The following is a 13,402-nucleotide window of genomic DNA, read 5'->3' on the forward strand; positions in this document are numbered from 1 at the left end:
CCAGTCAGTTGCTGCTGCTTACTCACAGGTAGAAGGGGAGGGGCAAGGTGGTGGTGTGGTTGGTGTGGTGCAAACATGCCAGCAGGAGCAGCAGATTGTCTCCACTGGGGGGTTCACACTCCTCTACATGACTGACTGCAGGTCATGTGAGCCTTGCCACCGCACCCCACTGCCTACAACCAAATTGGGAGAAGGGAGCGTATGGATTTGATTCAACTGCTTTGGATTTTGCCAGGTGATGAACATGCTCATTTCCCCTCCTGAATTGAGCTTCCTTGACATTCTTCAATATAGAAAAAGAGTAGTTGATTTAGACTAAACAGCAGCTTAGGCAGCCTGAATGCTCTCTGTGCCACAAAGGAAGTTAGTGGGAAGCTAGTGTGGTGTAGTGGTCAGAGTGTTGGGCTAGAGAGATCTTGGTTCAAATCCCTTTCAGACATGATGCTTACTGGGTGACCTTGGGCCAATTGCCATCTCTGTCTAACCTAATTCTCAGGAATGTTGCGAGGATAAAAGGTGCTGTTTGGGGAGAGCTATGCATGCCATCTTGAGTTCACTGGAAGATTTATTATGTTTCTATCCCAGCCTTTCTTCCAGTGAACCCAAGGCGGGATATAAATGTAATAAATATAAGTTTTTACACTCTCCCTTCCTGCAATATTTCCCAGCTCCCACCCACGACTGCTATTTACATTTTGCACACAGGTCTAGGGCACAATTATATGTTTCAGCTTCAATACCAGATACACCCAAATAGCACCCTCTAATTAATGCAAATGCAGCACTCTGACATGTTTCTCCTGCTTAAGGAAAGCACTCCTAGTCACTTACACTTGCTGAGGAAACTGCAGCCTACACATTCAGCTGCAGTTCTAGGCATACTTACAGGGCCGTAAGGTCCAAATAATATACTGAGACTTATTTCTGAGAATTGCAAGGCAGGTGACAAGCGTCTCACGCAGGCCTGAGTTATTCTGGTACCTCTCTGGATATTAGATACTGCTCTTCTTCCCTTCATAGCATGCTTGGGCCTGTTTAAGAACATAGAAAGAGTCCTGCTGGACAAAGGTGCCAACTCTATAGAGCTGAGGTGTTTTCAGCCCCGCCCCCCCCCAATCTTGAGGTGCTGGGCCTTGTGGCGGTTGGCCTCTCCGGGCCTTGTGGCACCAGGCCTCGTAGTGGTGGTGCCAGGCCTCACAGCGGTGGCCTCCTATTATCGGCCTCCTCCCAACACACATTGTGCACAGTGCCCCCCAATGTTGGATGCAACTCAGCGCCTCTGCTGCTGGATTAATTCCACTAGTCCAACTTCCTTCCTACCCACACACCTCAGTATTGTAGAAAGCAGCTTTATGACAAGTGAGACCAATTGTCTGCACACTGACTGGCAGCAGCCAAGGTAGGCATTCATGGAAAATTTATCTGATTCTATCAGGATCACAAAGGGTTGTTACTTCTTCACCAAGGATGTGTCCTGGGCTGGTACTGCATTTATTTATTTATTTATTTATTTATTTATTTATGGACGTTAGGTGGCCCTGCAATGTCTTTATGGAGCCCAGGTGGAGTCTCTGAGAATTTTAAGTCCACTGGAGACAGTTCACAGCAGACTTTTGTGATTATTATTAGCGCGCACGCCCACCCCGCCGCCCACACTGACTGCTTTATGTAGAGCTGAAATGGCTACAGCAGCAATACAAACAGTTTGTGTGAAGATTGTGTGAAACTAATGGCTAAAATTATCTTCAGTGAGCCTTGCTGCCCTCTTAGGATAGCCTTTGAGGAAATGAATAATCACACTAGGGAAGTGTTTGTATTATCTCTGGTAGTGAAATTAGGCTTTTTTGTATCCTGTATAGTTTAGAGTTTGCTGTGAAGCTTGAGGCAAAGACTGCTTGACTTATCCCTCCAGATGGATAAAACAACTCTTATCTGTTTCTAAAATAGCACCATAATATAAGAATTTCCCTTACATTCCTTTTGTTGTTTAAAGGACTTGCTAAAATTCAGCGATAGGATGGCCTTTACTAGCTCAGTTAAGTGTGATGCATTTTGCTTTTTTAGAAGATACAAGACAGGTCGTATTCAGAGTGTGCCTGTCCTAGTGGTTTAAAGCATCTTAAGCAGACTATCTTGCACATATTACTACATGCTGTTCTTTGTCTAAAGTTCTGAGAGAATATTATTTGGGTTATATCTTCACGAGACATATGAATAAGGTCCACCTAGGAGATGGTAATCTCTGCTGGTGCACAAGATAAAACACACAACTGTGAAGAATGTACCTTTTCTATCTGTAGCCATTGATGTTATGGGAATTAAAAAAAAAAATTAAAGGAGTGTGGTATTATCTTTTCTGAGAGATTCGGAATTTTGTTTCCATAATTTTTCTTTAGGAGCTATAATTGCTCCATGAAACAGAAGCAATCTGTTTTGTCTGTGTGGAATTGGGAAGTGTCAGAGGTCTGCTGAGGGGTGGGCAGGTGGAGCTCCATGACTGTGGACATTGCCACTGCACCTGCTGAAGACACAGGGAGGAAGCTGTCAGCGGTATCTAAAATGGGTCTGTCTAAGACAGGGAAGAGACCAATCTGTGGATCCAACTGCTAGTAATGGGCCTGATCTGGGCCTAGAGCTCACATGGCAAAGAAAATGGGAGGAAATTGACCTCCACACCTTCTGCCTTAGCTGATGCAAGCTAAGCTGGATGTGGGGATGGTTCCCCTCGTTGCTCAGTTTAGCTCTGCTCCTCCCCATGTAGGAGGTAGGATGAGGAGAATCAGGAATTTTATGCTTATTACACAATTTTACTCAATTTTGTGAAAGTAAATAAGTAAAGGAAAATGCAGTGGCTGGTTACAGAGAAGCTAACTCCATGGACAGTCTTCAAAGTGCCTGGGATGATTTTTCACATCAGGCCCTTTCCATGGCTGTGTTTTCGCTTTATGCCCCCTGTACATCTTGGCCACAAAGAAATATTCGCAACTACCAGCAGTTCCAAGAAATTGTATTTTCTTTATTGTTTTATTTTTTTTTGTAACTCAACAAGTTTCCATTTTTTTTAAATATTTTTAAAATTTTCATTATTATATTTTTTTTCCTGTTTAATGCACTCGACCCAAAATTGGTTTGGCATGTTGAAAGGAGGGGAAGGGGACTGAAAGACAAGAGAAATGGAAAAGAGGGGGGGGGAGGCAAAGTGGGCAAAAGCAACGGTGTGGAGATTGAAATGGATCAGCACCAACCTGTAGGAGGGGGACATTGAGGGGCCAAGGGAGAGAATGAATCGCAAACCTTCCCAGCAGGCCCCGGGTTCCTGGGCTCAGGCCTTCATGCTGCCATTCGAAAGGCACAGCTTCACTGCTAAACCTGGAGGGAGCTGGGAATGAGGATGGGAGAGCAGGGAGGGTCAGCTTCAAGGAGGCAGTGTGGCTTGACCAGGGAACCAGCTAGCAGCTATGGAAAGCAGGCTGCCATTTGCCGTTATGCCGCTAGGCATCCCTTTCCCTTTTTGCATCCGCTTCCTGTTCCAGCACAAGTCTTTCTCACTCACTCTCTACCTTTGCTGGGCGTGGTATATTGGTGCTCAAACCTTCACTGGAATGACTGAGTGAAAATAATTGGCGTCTGGGCCCACCAGTTGGTACTAGGTGGCCCTACAGATGTTGTTCCAACCCCTTCAAGGCCACCACTGCCCACGGAAGTGGGGAGACCCAATCTAGGGCACAGGGCTGCCTTGTGGAGGCCTGTGCCAAGCAAGGAGCTGCTGGTATAAGGAGTCCCTGTATGGCAGCCTTAGCTGGCAGGGAGCCCAATGCAAAAACTCACTCCCCACAAACTGGGAGGCCCCATTGCATTGGAGCACACCCCTTGGTCATGCAGTTTGGGGAAGATGGGCGATTCTCCGCTTCTTAGCTCTGCTGGTTGCTAGTTCAGGCGATATATCTGTCCTTTCACGGACTCTGCAAAAGAACCACGCTTGAGGAGTTTGGAGGCAGCCTGAGAGAGTTCCTGGCAAAGAAGGGAGTGTCTTTCACTCCCCCAACATGGGGGGAGCAGGGCATGTCTGCCACTGCTTCAGAGGATTAAGCTCAGAGTGGCATTTAGAGCAGCAGATTTGGAGATTAAATGTTGCCCTAGAGGTAGTGCTGTCCTGAACTAGCTTATGCATAAATGCCCCTCATGTTGGCTTGTAGACAGCCAATTATAGAGAAGACAAAGATGGCCTAGATGAACAGAGTACAGTTTACTTAAGTGAGGCAGAGAGACTAATTTGCCCAACTAGCTTCATGGCACAGGAATCATGGGCCATATTCTTGTCCTAGATTTTATCCTGCTCTCCGTGCTATTCTGGTTTGAAGGCTGAAGAGGGAGTAAGCTTGGGCTAGCTTGCCCAACTGCTCTCATTGGGCCAAGGAGATGTAACTCTGGAGAAGTCAAGCGGAGTACTTTGCTAAAGTGAGTTGAGCTCATGGGTTTGCATAAGTCTTAGATGGATGGGTAGAGAAAAAGAATGACAGGCCAGGTGCCTCGGCTTAATGGGGGTGCAAGCAAAGAGGGCTTCTGGCTATGCCCAGGATGGCTGGAGGTGTCAGCAGGAGTTGTTTAGGAAGCTGAGGAGGGGAAGCTTGAGCCCCCTCTGGCCATACAAAATGAGTGGCACCTGTTGGCTCCTGAAGCTTCACGATAAATGTGATGCCTCCTAGGTTTTTTTACTATCCTACAGATTTCACATTCAAACTTTTGATACCTTTCATTCCTTTCTGTAACCCACAGATTGAGACTTCAATGATATAAAACAAGATGAATTCTGTACAAAAGTTCAGTAGAAATCAATCTGTGCAAGGCCCAGAGCAGACATGTGCAGCCTTGCCCACCATTCCACCCTAGAATGACAATGCCACTTACGTTCAAAATATCTGGACTCTGCAGTGGGTGCTGCTGGATGGCGTTTGGAGCATCTGCACCATGCAGACCCAAAGAAAAATGTACAGAACATACTGCTACCCTCCAAGTCTAGGATGGGCTGTGGGCTGTCCCATAGCATCAGGAGGGTCACAGTTTCTGAATTCTTGCTCTAAGCTAATAGGGCATTTCCTTCAAGTTGTGGATTGAGAAAAGGCTGTTTTTATCACTGTTGGATATGAGGGGAACTTACAGTTCCCTACCGAAACGCTAAAACTGGTTAAAGGGTTAGCAAATGACACAAGAATATAATCTTGGGAGTCAAAATGGAAAGTGCAAGGATATCATGAGAGTTAAAAAGAAGAAAGGTAAATTCCATGTTAGGAGAAGGATTAAAAACAAACCAGCAATTAGCGCTACAGCATTCTTGATATCTATGGCACACCCATACGTAGAATACAATATGCAACTCTCATCTAACAAGGGAAGTTGTTGAAAATAGGTTAAAATGGGCAGCTAAAACCAGAGGGTTGGAGCATCTTCCCCACAAAGGAAACAAAAAAGATGAGTTAGGGGAAGAGATTTATGAAATCATGAAGGTATGTGAAGAGCACAAATAACCTTTCAAAATAATTATAGCCCAGTCAGGGTATTTTTTAAAATATATATTTTTGTAACTGGAGGGGGCAGCCCCCTTCTATCCCAGTGGTAGCTTTACTTCTCAAGTTTGGGCTGGACAGCTATACTTTCTCTGGATGCACACTCTATTGTCAGAGGTGGGTATGATAACGGTGAACTATAATTGACAACAGGTGAGGGAGTACACATTTAAAAGAGGACAGTCTCAGCTTCCACATACAGTATCCTTGGATAGCTGCTGGGACCCCTTGTGGCAGATCTCAGAGCTCCCCAGCTGGGGACAACACACCACTGATCAGAAGTTCTGCCGGCACCACTACCAGTGGGTGAGCTTGTAAGGGGTCTCCAGTTGGGGGGGGGCTCACCAGAAGGTGGTCTGCCAAGGGCCCCCTCATATCTAGGGCTGGCCTTATTGCATACCAACACACAAGTGAGCATACCTCTCTCCTCAGTGGCAGTAATGGCTGCAGGACTCTTCTTGGCCTATACCTGTAGTCCAAGTTAAAACAGGGGTGTGCCTCTACAGAGCTCCAAGATTTTTCCTTGCACCAAGATAAGCAGGAATAAAAGAAATAGGGCAATGGCAAAGTGCAACTAGCATGAACATGCCTTCAACGCATATGGATTCTGGCTGCCACTAACTACCCAGCACCCGGGAGCACCTGGGCTGATTCTAGTGGCTGGTTTCCAAGACTATTCTTACAGCGGTTACTTCAATAGTGTTAGCGCCCCCTTCCTCTTGTGCCAGGACGGAACATGCCGTAACACTGATATAACTTCATAATCGTGTCAATCTTTTCACTTCAATTAAAGTCCAAATCTCAAGTACAGTGTGGACTACTCATAGCTAACATGAAGCTGGAAAGCGCAAAGCCTTGAGGTTGGGCTGCTAGAGACTCAAGTCTCTACCGCTTCGCTCCAACAGGATGGATGAGGGCAGATATGTCTTTGGTTTTTTTGTTTTTGTTTTCCACGTGAGGTTTCCAAATGGAGGTACCTCTTGGTGATCATGCCAAGGCAGTTCCTGAACACAGGGCCTTCCTTGGGCCAATGCAGCAAATGCAAGTGGGGTGAATAAGGCCATTTGGTATTGGGGAGAGGATTGATCAGAACCATGGTTTGGTGATAGAATCAGGTAAACGGGAGTGGGGCCTTGTCCTCACAAGGGTAAGCTGTCCATCTAAGAGAGTGAGCAAGTTGCTTCTGGACCAAGATCGAAAGAGCGGCAGGAAGGAGTTTGAGCCAATATGGATTTGTCACACTAACCTTCCAACTTTCATGCAATGAGATCCTAATGAAGAATACAACCCAAACCTGTGGAAACAGCAACAAGGGCGTCAAAAGCCCCACAACCCAATTCCCTGTGCCCTTTGAAAGTATGACTCGGATATAAAACAAAATGCTTCTGAAAACCATTAGTCCCTATCTCTGAATCAAGTATAATTACATTAGGTTGGGTGGAGGGGGAGATGGCTCTAGGTGAAAAAGTCTATGCCATGTCCCTAGATCTAAATGATGTCAGATCAAGCTTTGTGAGCTACAGCTCTATTGGGTTTTAGGGTTACACAACGTGTGTTCTTCTCTTTCTTTGTGGCCAGCCTTTAACTGGGTTCTTTGCAGAAAATATCAATATGGGCACACGACAAGCTTCTCTTTACCATACATGATCAAGGGGCATTCTTGGATGCTGCAAACATGCAGTTGCTAGGGGAAGCGACCATATGAACAGGCCTTGCACAATGATAACACAGGCGAACATGGAGCAAGAAACCGAAAGAAAGAAGAAAGCTCACTGTCATCAGGGTTAGTGCTGTCTCCTGATGGAAAAGGAGGACTTGATTGATTGTGCTGCCACTGTACAGGGCAATTTAATATTGGCTCCTTGGGTCTTAGCTTGTGGCACTGGGGTAAGAGATGTAAGCAGGCAACAAGGAGTGACGATGGCTCTTCTTTCCTGCCACAATATGGCACAGAGAAAGGAAGCCCCTGACTATTCCAAGGAAGGTACACTTCTAAGAATGCCAAACCCTCGCCTTCTGCTTTTGACCAAGTCTCTTAGCAATTCCATTAACTGGGAGAGGACAAAAGATGCAATAATAATAATAAAAACAAAATAAAATAAAAGGAGGAGAACAAACATTTCAAGGCTCCAAGTGGCAAAACCACACACCATTTCCCTTTTTGATATAACGTGACATCTAGCCTGGAAATTTCTAAATAGGTAAGACATGGCTGCTTAAAAATAATGATGATGATGAAATGAAACTACTCTGTCCCCTCTTAAAATTCTTAAAAGCGAAGGATTTTTCTGTAACCTACAGCATTACAGCATCTTTGGGTCTTGCAGTAAAAGTGTTTTTTTCCCCACCCACAATTCCAAAGTGGCAGTTAATGAGAAAATAACCAACTTCATGTGGAGATGTATGAAAAAGGTACCTCATCTGGCAGGAAAGGGGAAATGCTTCAAGGTCACAGAAATGACGCAGTATATGTTATATATTACATAAAAATTGTGCCAAAATGTTTTTTTTCCTCTTTTTTGATTGTAAAAATCTGCTCTCGGCGGGTTTCTCCCAGTTGTCTTTGTCAAAGAAGGGATATTTCCCCCCATTTTCCCTTCCATGCTCCCATACCACACATGGGGCCAGAGCAGAGCTGAGTACCATATATCTATATATATTATATAGATATAGATATATTTAAAACCCAGACAGAAAAGTTCCTTGGTTTGTTTTTCCTTTTTTCAAGTGAGTAAATCAATTCTCTGATTTGTTTTTAGGTTTTCATATTTACAGCATTTCAATTGGTATCACATCCCCCGCTTCCCAACCCATTTGGACCCCGCCCGCCGCCCGCCCCGGAAATATGGTGCCTCTAGGTGAGACTGGTTGCTTCCCCAACTCTCCCTGGCCGAGAGTTGGTGAGAAAAGTCGGAGTTGTGCTTGAAGAGGGAGATTTGCTATTTCTTTTTTCCTTTGGGTGGAAAAAAAGTGCAGTCTGGGTTAGTGTTTTTGTTGCTGTTTTTTTTGTTTGTTCTGTTTGTCATTTTTCTGAAGGACAATCCATCCAGTCTGGGGGGCGGGGGAGAGTTCAACACTCCTACTTTCTCCCATGTAGTCCCAAATGTGTTCTGACGGCAGCCATATTTGCATTGCAGGATACTCCTGACGTTTGCGTCTTCGTGGGCAGGAATGAAACAGAAGGAAGGTGAGATCAGTCTTGCATCACTTTCTAAATGTCTGGAGCTGGAACTTAGCAGGCCGTGGGGGCGACTGGTGGAACTGAGTGAAACGGGAAGAAATGCCCCCTCTGCTACCACCACCCCACCCCTCATCATCTCTTACTTATTGTGCAATTTTACGTCAGGCTCGGTGGCCCTAAAGCAACTAGGAGGGGGAAAGGCCACCATGTGTGGCCATACAAATGAAAAAAAAAATCTAAGGACAGCCACACCTCAGTGCTACTTCCTCCTTCCCCAGAAGCAATGGTGCATTTCAAACATTCCTATGTGGGCTTTAATTTAAAAAAATAAAAAAAGAGAGAGAGAGGAAAGAATCAAAGCAAAGCTTTCCTGCCAATCTGAAAGAGCTGAAGAACTTGATGCAAACCCTGTTGATAAACTGTGACAGCCAACAAATACTGGAAGGCAGGTTCTCAGCATAGCGTTACCTGAACAGCTCCTTCCTCTCCCCCCACCCTCATACGTTTCTCTGTCTTTTGTCTCTCTTTTTTGGCAACGGTTGAATCTCAACCCCGACTAGGCCGAGTGCCACATGGCCCTGTTTGTCCCTCATACTCTTAAGCTATGGGAGGCGAGGGGTGGGGAGCAGGCTCTGAGCCAGGGTGCAGGGCAGGGCATTTCCCCAGGTGCCCCAGTCTCTGCATGTGGAACCCTCATGGCTTTGAATAATAAAAAATATTATTATGTCAGCTTTTTAACTTTCCCACCCTAATTTCTTGGTTCATCCCCCCCCCCAATTGTCTAGAAGGTATTGTCAAAATAAGTCTGATCCTTTTGCCTAGATTCAGCTCTCTTTCCTCCACTGCATTTATTTGCCTGGAGAAGGAAAACGGACATAACCAGATAGGCCACGTGCCACTTTCTGTCTGGAAATCTAATTGGATGGAAGGAAAGACGGACAAAATGGCTGCCCCTCCCTTCTCCTCGGAGAAGCCCTCTGCCTCACTCAGCTCTTTCTTCCACCTTCTCTCCTCCATTCATTCCCCAGCCCTGTGCCATTCTCTTCTTCCCCACCCTTTCTTCCAGGAAAAAATTAAAATGTTCAGGTCACGGCAACAGTGCCGCATTGGGGGGTTTTTTTGGGGGGTGTTATGGTCCCTCAGTCCCTTCTCAGCCCCTCAGAGACTGGTCACCAGCTGCATTTGGCCATCTCCCTCCACTGCTGGGTTTTCTAAGCTTCCTGGGACCAAGTAGCCATCATTGCTGGGTCTCCGGACTTGGTAGTAGGCCTGGAGCTGGTTGCGCGGCACCAAGGCTGGCCGATTGGTATAGTAGATTTCATTGATGGCTTGGGCATGAGGAAGCACTTCCCCAACTGCCTCAGGGCTGCTGTCCGGGTATGGGGAGTCCCTCAGGTTGGTCATACTGGTGTATAAAGAGTCCCTGTTGGGGGAAGGGGCTTGGCCATCGCCCCCCTCTGTCAGGTCAGCTGTGCAGCTCTCCGACTCCTCCAGGTCACTCTGGTAGAGGATGGACTGTGCCCTCTGAAGCAAGAGCGGCTCCTCTAAGGCCTTATACATGAGTTCAATTTCCATGTTCTCCTCATGGGTCAAGGAAGGGGCGTCAGGCACAATGGCGTCATCCTCATTGTTGGTACCCCCTCCCCCTGCAACTACGTTGGGAGGGGGAGGGGGCCCAGGGGGGTTGGAGGTCTCGGCAGAACCCCCGCCCCCCTTGACCACGCCACTGCCTCCCCCTCTCAAGTTGTTATGCACCAACTCGGAGATGATCATTTTTTCAAAGGCGGCGGCGTCACTCAGGTTGCGTCGGCAGTCGGCCATCTTGGTGCCATCGGTTGGGAAGTCGCCACTGCGGAGGGAGTAGCTGTTATTGAAGTTGCCATTGAGCGGGAGGGTGTCCATGCCACAGGCGTCTCGGCTGTTGTTCAGGGGGTGCTCTGTAAAGGTGGGCACATAGATGGGTATTAGTGGGAGGAGGCGGGAGGGAGGTCATAAGCAACTAATGTTTAGGCCACAGAGCAGAAGCCATCACTTGGGAACTAAGTTCCACTTGGGCAGACAGTCCGCTCAAGTGGTGTGTGTGTGTGCCGAGGAAGAAAGCGGATAAGAAGTGTGTGTAAGAAATATGTAGGGTTTTTACACGGGGAGAACTGGCTTGTGTGTATGGGAAATGATGGCAGCAACAAAAATGGAGGTAGAAGCTAAGAGAGATGAACCTGAAGCTGAGGCTGCATGAGTGGGTAATTTATTTAACCGAATTGAAAGGGTCAGTGCACATTTCAAGCAAGCAAGGCTTCTCTGAGAGTTCCTATATTGACAAGGTATTCTCTAAGACTTGATTCACACAAATAATAACTGTGGGATGAGCTATTGTTTCGGTTTGCTACTATGTTATGTATTTTTGTGTTTTTATATTGTAAACCACCCCATCCTCAGCCTCTGATGAAGGGCGGTATAGAAATCTAATAAAAATGAAATAATAACAGTAACAAGGCAATGACTACGTGCATCAGAAATCCCCTTCATTTCGGAATCCCGGGGAAGGGAGGCAGAGCCTTTTCCACCAGGGCCCAGTTCAGATCAAGAAGGCAGGCTCCCAGCAACGGGCCACTAACCGAGCTGCTCTTCAAGCTTTAGCTCTTCTCCAGGGAGCAGATGAAGGTGCCACAGCTATATACAGAATTCTAGCATTTGCCTTTGCCAGCAGGATAGCACAGCCAGCCAGAAGGGGGCAGGGATGCTTGTGCAGCAGCAGCAGCAACAGCCACTTATCTTCCTTCTTCTCTTCTTGTCAGTACAGGGTTAACCAGACACTGCTCCTCTCTACATAGGAAGCATAGGAGGACTCTGATGCACATGGTAAGATGTGGCTTCGGTTTGGGGTTTGTTTGTTTTAAAAAGAACATATAGAACTATTGTCCTTGAATAAGATGTATTTGTTGATGATCTTTGGGATACTCTTCTGTTAAATTTAATCTTTTTTTTCCAACAAGCATCAGATTGCAGTTCACTTCTCTTTTTTATTGTCTAGTGTGGAAATAAGCGCAGGATTCAACTACATGTGAGTTAGGTATGCATGTGTGAAAGTACTGATACTCGTGTGGGAAAGAGGAATGTGGTTTGTTGAGTAAGATAGCAAGAGTGCAACTAAGGCATAACCTCTAAGGTGACGTGAGAGGGAATAGCCACGTTGGCATGGCTGCTGAGCCGCACACAGCCACATGCTTAACACGGAGCACGCAAGTTATCTGATCTGCCAATGGAAGAAGCCTGCGGTCTCCCCCCAGCAAAGGTGGCCTCTGGGGCTGGAGGGACCATTTGTCAGAGACGTACAGTCAGCCCATTAGAGCACGGGGTGCACACTAGGTTAACGGGCCCATGGTTTCAACCCAGCATGCAGGGATGGGAAGGTTGGGTATCGCTGAGCTCTGCGGATGCATTTAGCTCCATCTAGTGCCCACAGCCAGAATTGCGCAAACCATGCTGCACCACCACCCTCCGAGAAATGGGAACATGAGTAAGGGAGGAGTTCCCTCCAAAAAGCCAGCACTCCTTCCTATTCTCCCTACACACCCGCTACTTGGCTCACGTCTGTGCTGCACCCACCCCCAGCCTGCCAGTCAAACTAGCAATGAAGGAAACATTACTGCGAAATGGAACTGGAAAGGAGGGACGTACTGGACTCTCGGAAGCTCCCTGCAGGCAGCAACAGTTGGGAGAGGAAGAGAAAAGAGAGAAAGAGGGTTATCCAGGTGGCTGGGCCCAGTAATGCAAAATAAGACATGGCCCAAATCCTCTCTGTGGCCATAGCTCAGTGGCACAGCACCAGCTGTTTGCTCCCTGGCATCTCTAGGTACGGCTGGGACTCTGGGGAGCCACAGCCAATCAGTGTAGATAATACTGAGCAAGAGGGACCAATGGTCTGTCTCAGTACAAGGCAGGATCTTATGCACCGGGAGAATAAAGGAGGAGCTCCTCCACTGCCACTTCTCCTGACCCATTCCTCCCAGCGCCCAGGCTTGAGGAATTACTTTTTCACCAGACTCAAAAGCAGAAATCTCAGGTGTTTTTTCTGCTTTCTACCTACCCCACCCCCGATTTTCAATAAGGAAAATGTGGAGCTCTGTATTTGTGTGTGCAAATGGAACCCTAATTCAGTCTGGGGCATCAATCTAGAGGGGAAAGTATGTTATCCTGGGTGACGATGCCCTTACCTGGGGAGTTGAAGACAGGTGGTGAGGCAGGGTTGAAGCCCACAGACTCAGCAATGAGTGTGTTGTAAGGACTGGTCCCGCCCCGTGTCTGCAGCACGGGGTTGGTCAGCAGGTGGTTCCCCATTGTGCCTGCAAAAAGTAGTATAGGCAAAGGTGTTAGCACCATGGAGGTAGAAAGTGACTTGAGCCTCCACATCTGGGGTTGGAGGAAAGGCTGGAGATGGGGAGGAGACTGAGTAGCTTGGCTCGGGGGGGGGGGGGAGTCATGGCCATGTGAGCAGAACTGCATTGGAGGCCACCAGAGATAGCCGAGGAGAAAAGGTGACTCTCTGGGAGAAACTGATACGGAGTGGTGTTTGGTAGGGATCTGTTTCATTTGCTTGGTTGTAGAGAGTGGGGCCGGGGAGCAGCTTTAAGGGTGGGGCAGGAACCTCTTAGTCAGG

The 13,402-nt window shown here is 47.1% G+C and overlaps 1 protein-coding gene and 1 long non-coding RNA gene across 9 annotated transcripts in view; one reads left to right on the forward strand and one right to left on the reverse strand.

The window, feature by feature from the left end:
• The first annotated feature begins 863 nt into the window (after positions 1-863).
• On the forward strand, positions 864-9,466 carry LOC128407675 (uncharacterized). The gene is made up of 2 exons (XR_008328855.1): positions 864-1,399; positions 8,324-9,466. It is a non-coding gene; the product is annotated as an uncharacterized LOC128407675 (long non-coding RNA).
• Positions 9,467-9,568: 102 nt separating this feature from the next.
• Positions 9,569-13,402, reverse strand: part of ADGRL1 (adhesion G protein-coupled receptor L1) — a 121,092-nt gene continuing 117,258 nt past the window's right edge. For 5 of the 8 annotated variants that reach the window (XM_053376323.1, XM_053376329.1, XM_053376328.1 and 2 more), the window contains 3 exons: positions 12,960-13,088; positions 12,424-12,441; positions 9,569-10,682 (listed from right to left, as the gene is read on the reverse strand). In XM_053376323.1, the coding sequence (XP_053232298.1) occupies positions 9,904-10,682; positions 12,424-12,441; positions 12,960-13,088 (926 nt within the window). In that variant the 3' untranslated portion in view covers positions 9,569-9,903. Of the gene's footprint in view, positions 10,683-12,392; positions 12,442-12,959; positions 13,089-13,402 lie in introns of all 8 variants that reach the window. The other 3 variants (XM_053376331.1, XM_053376330.1, XM_053376333.1) reach the window with 2 other exon arrangements.

Source organism: Podarcis raffonei, chromosome 2 (assembly GCF_027172205.1).
Source record: "Podarcis raffonei isolate rPodRaf1 chromosome 2, rPodRaf1.pri, whole genome shotgun sequence".
NCBI lineage: Eukaryota > Metazoa > Chordata > Lepidosauria > Squamata > Lacertidae > Podarcis > Podarcis raffonei.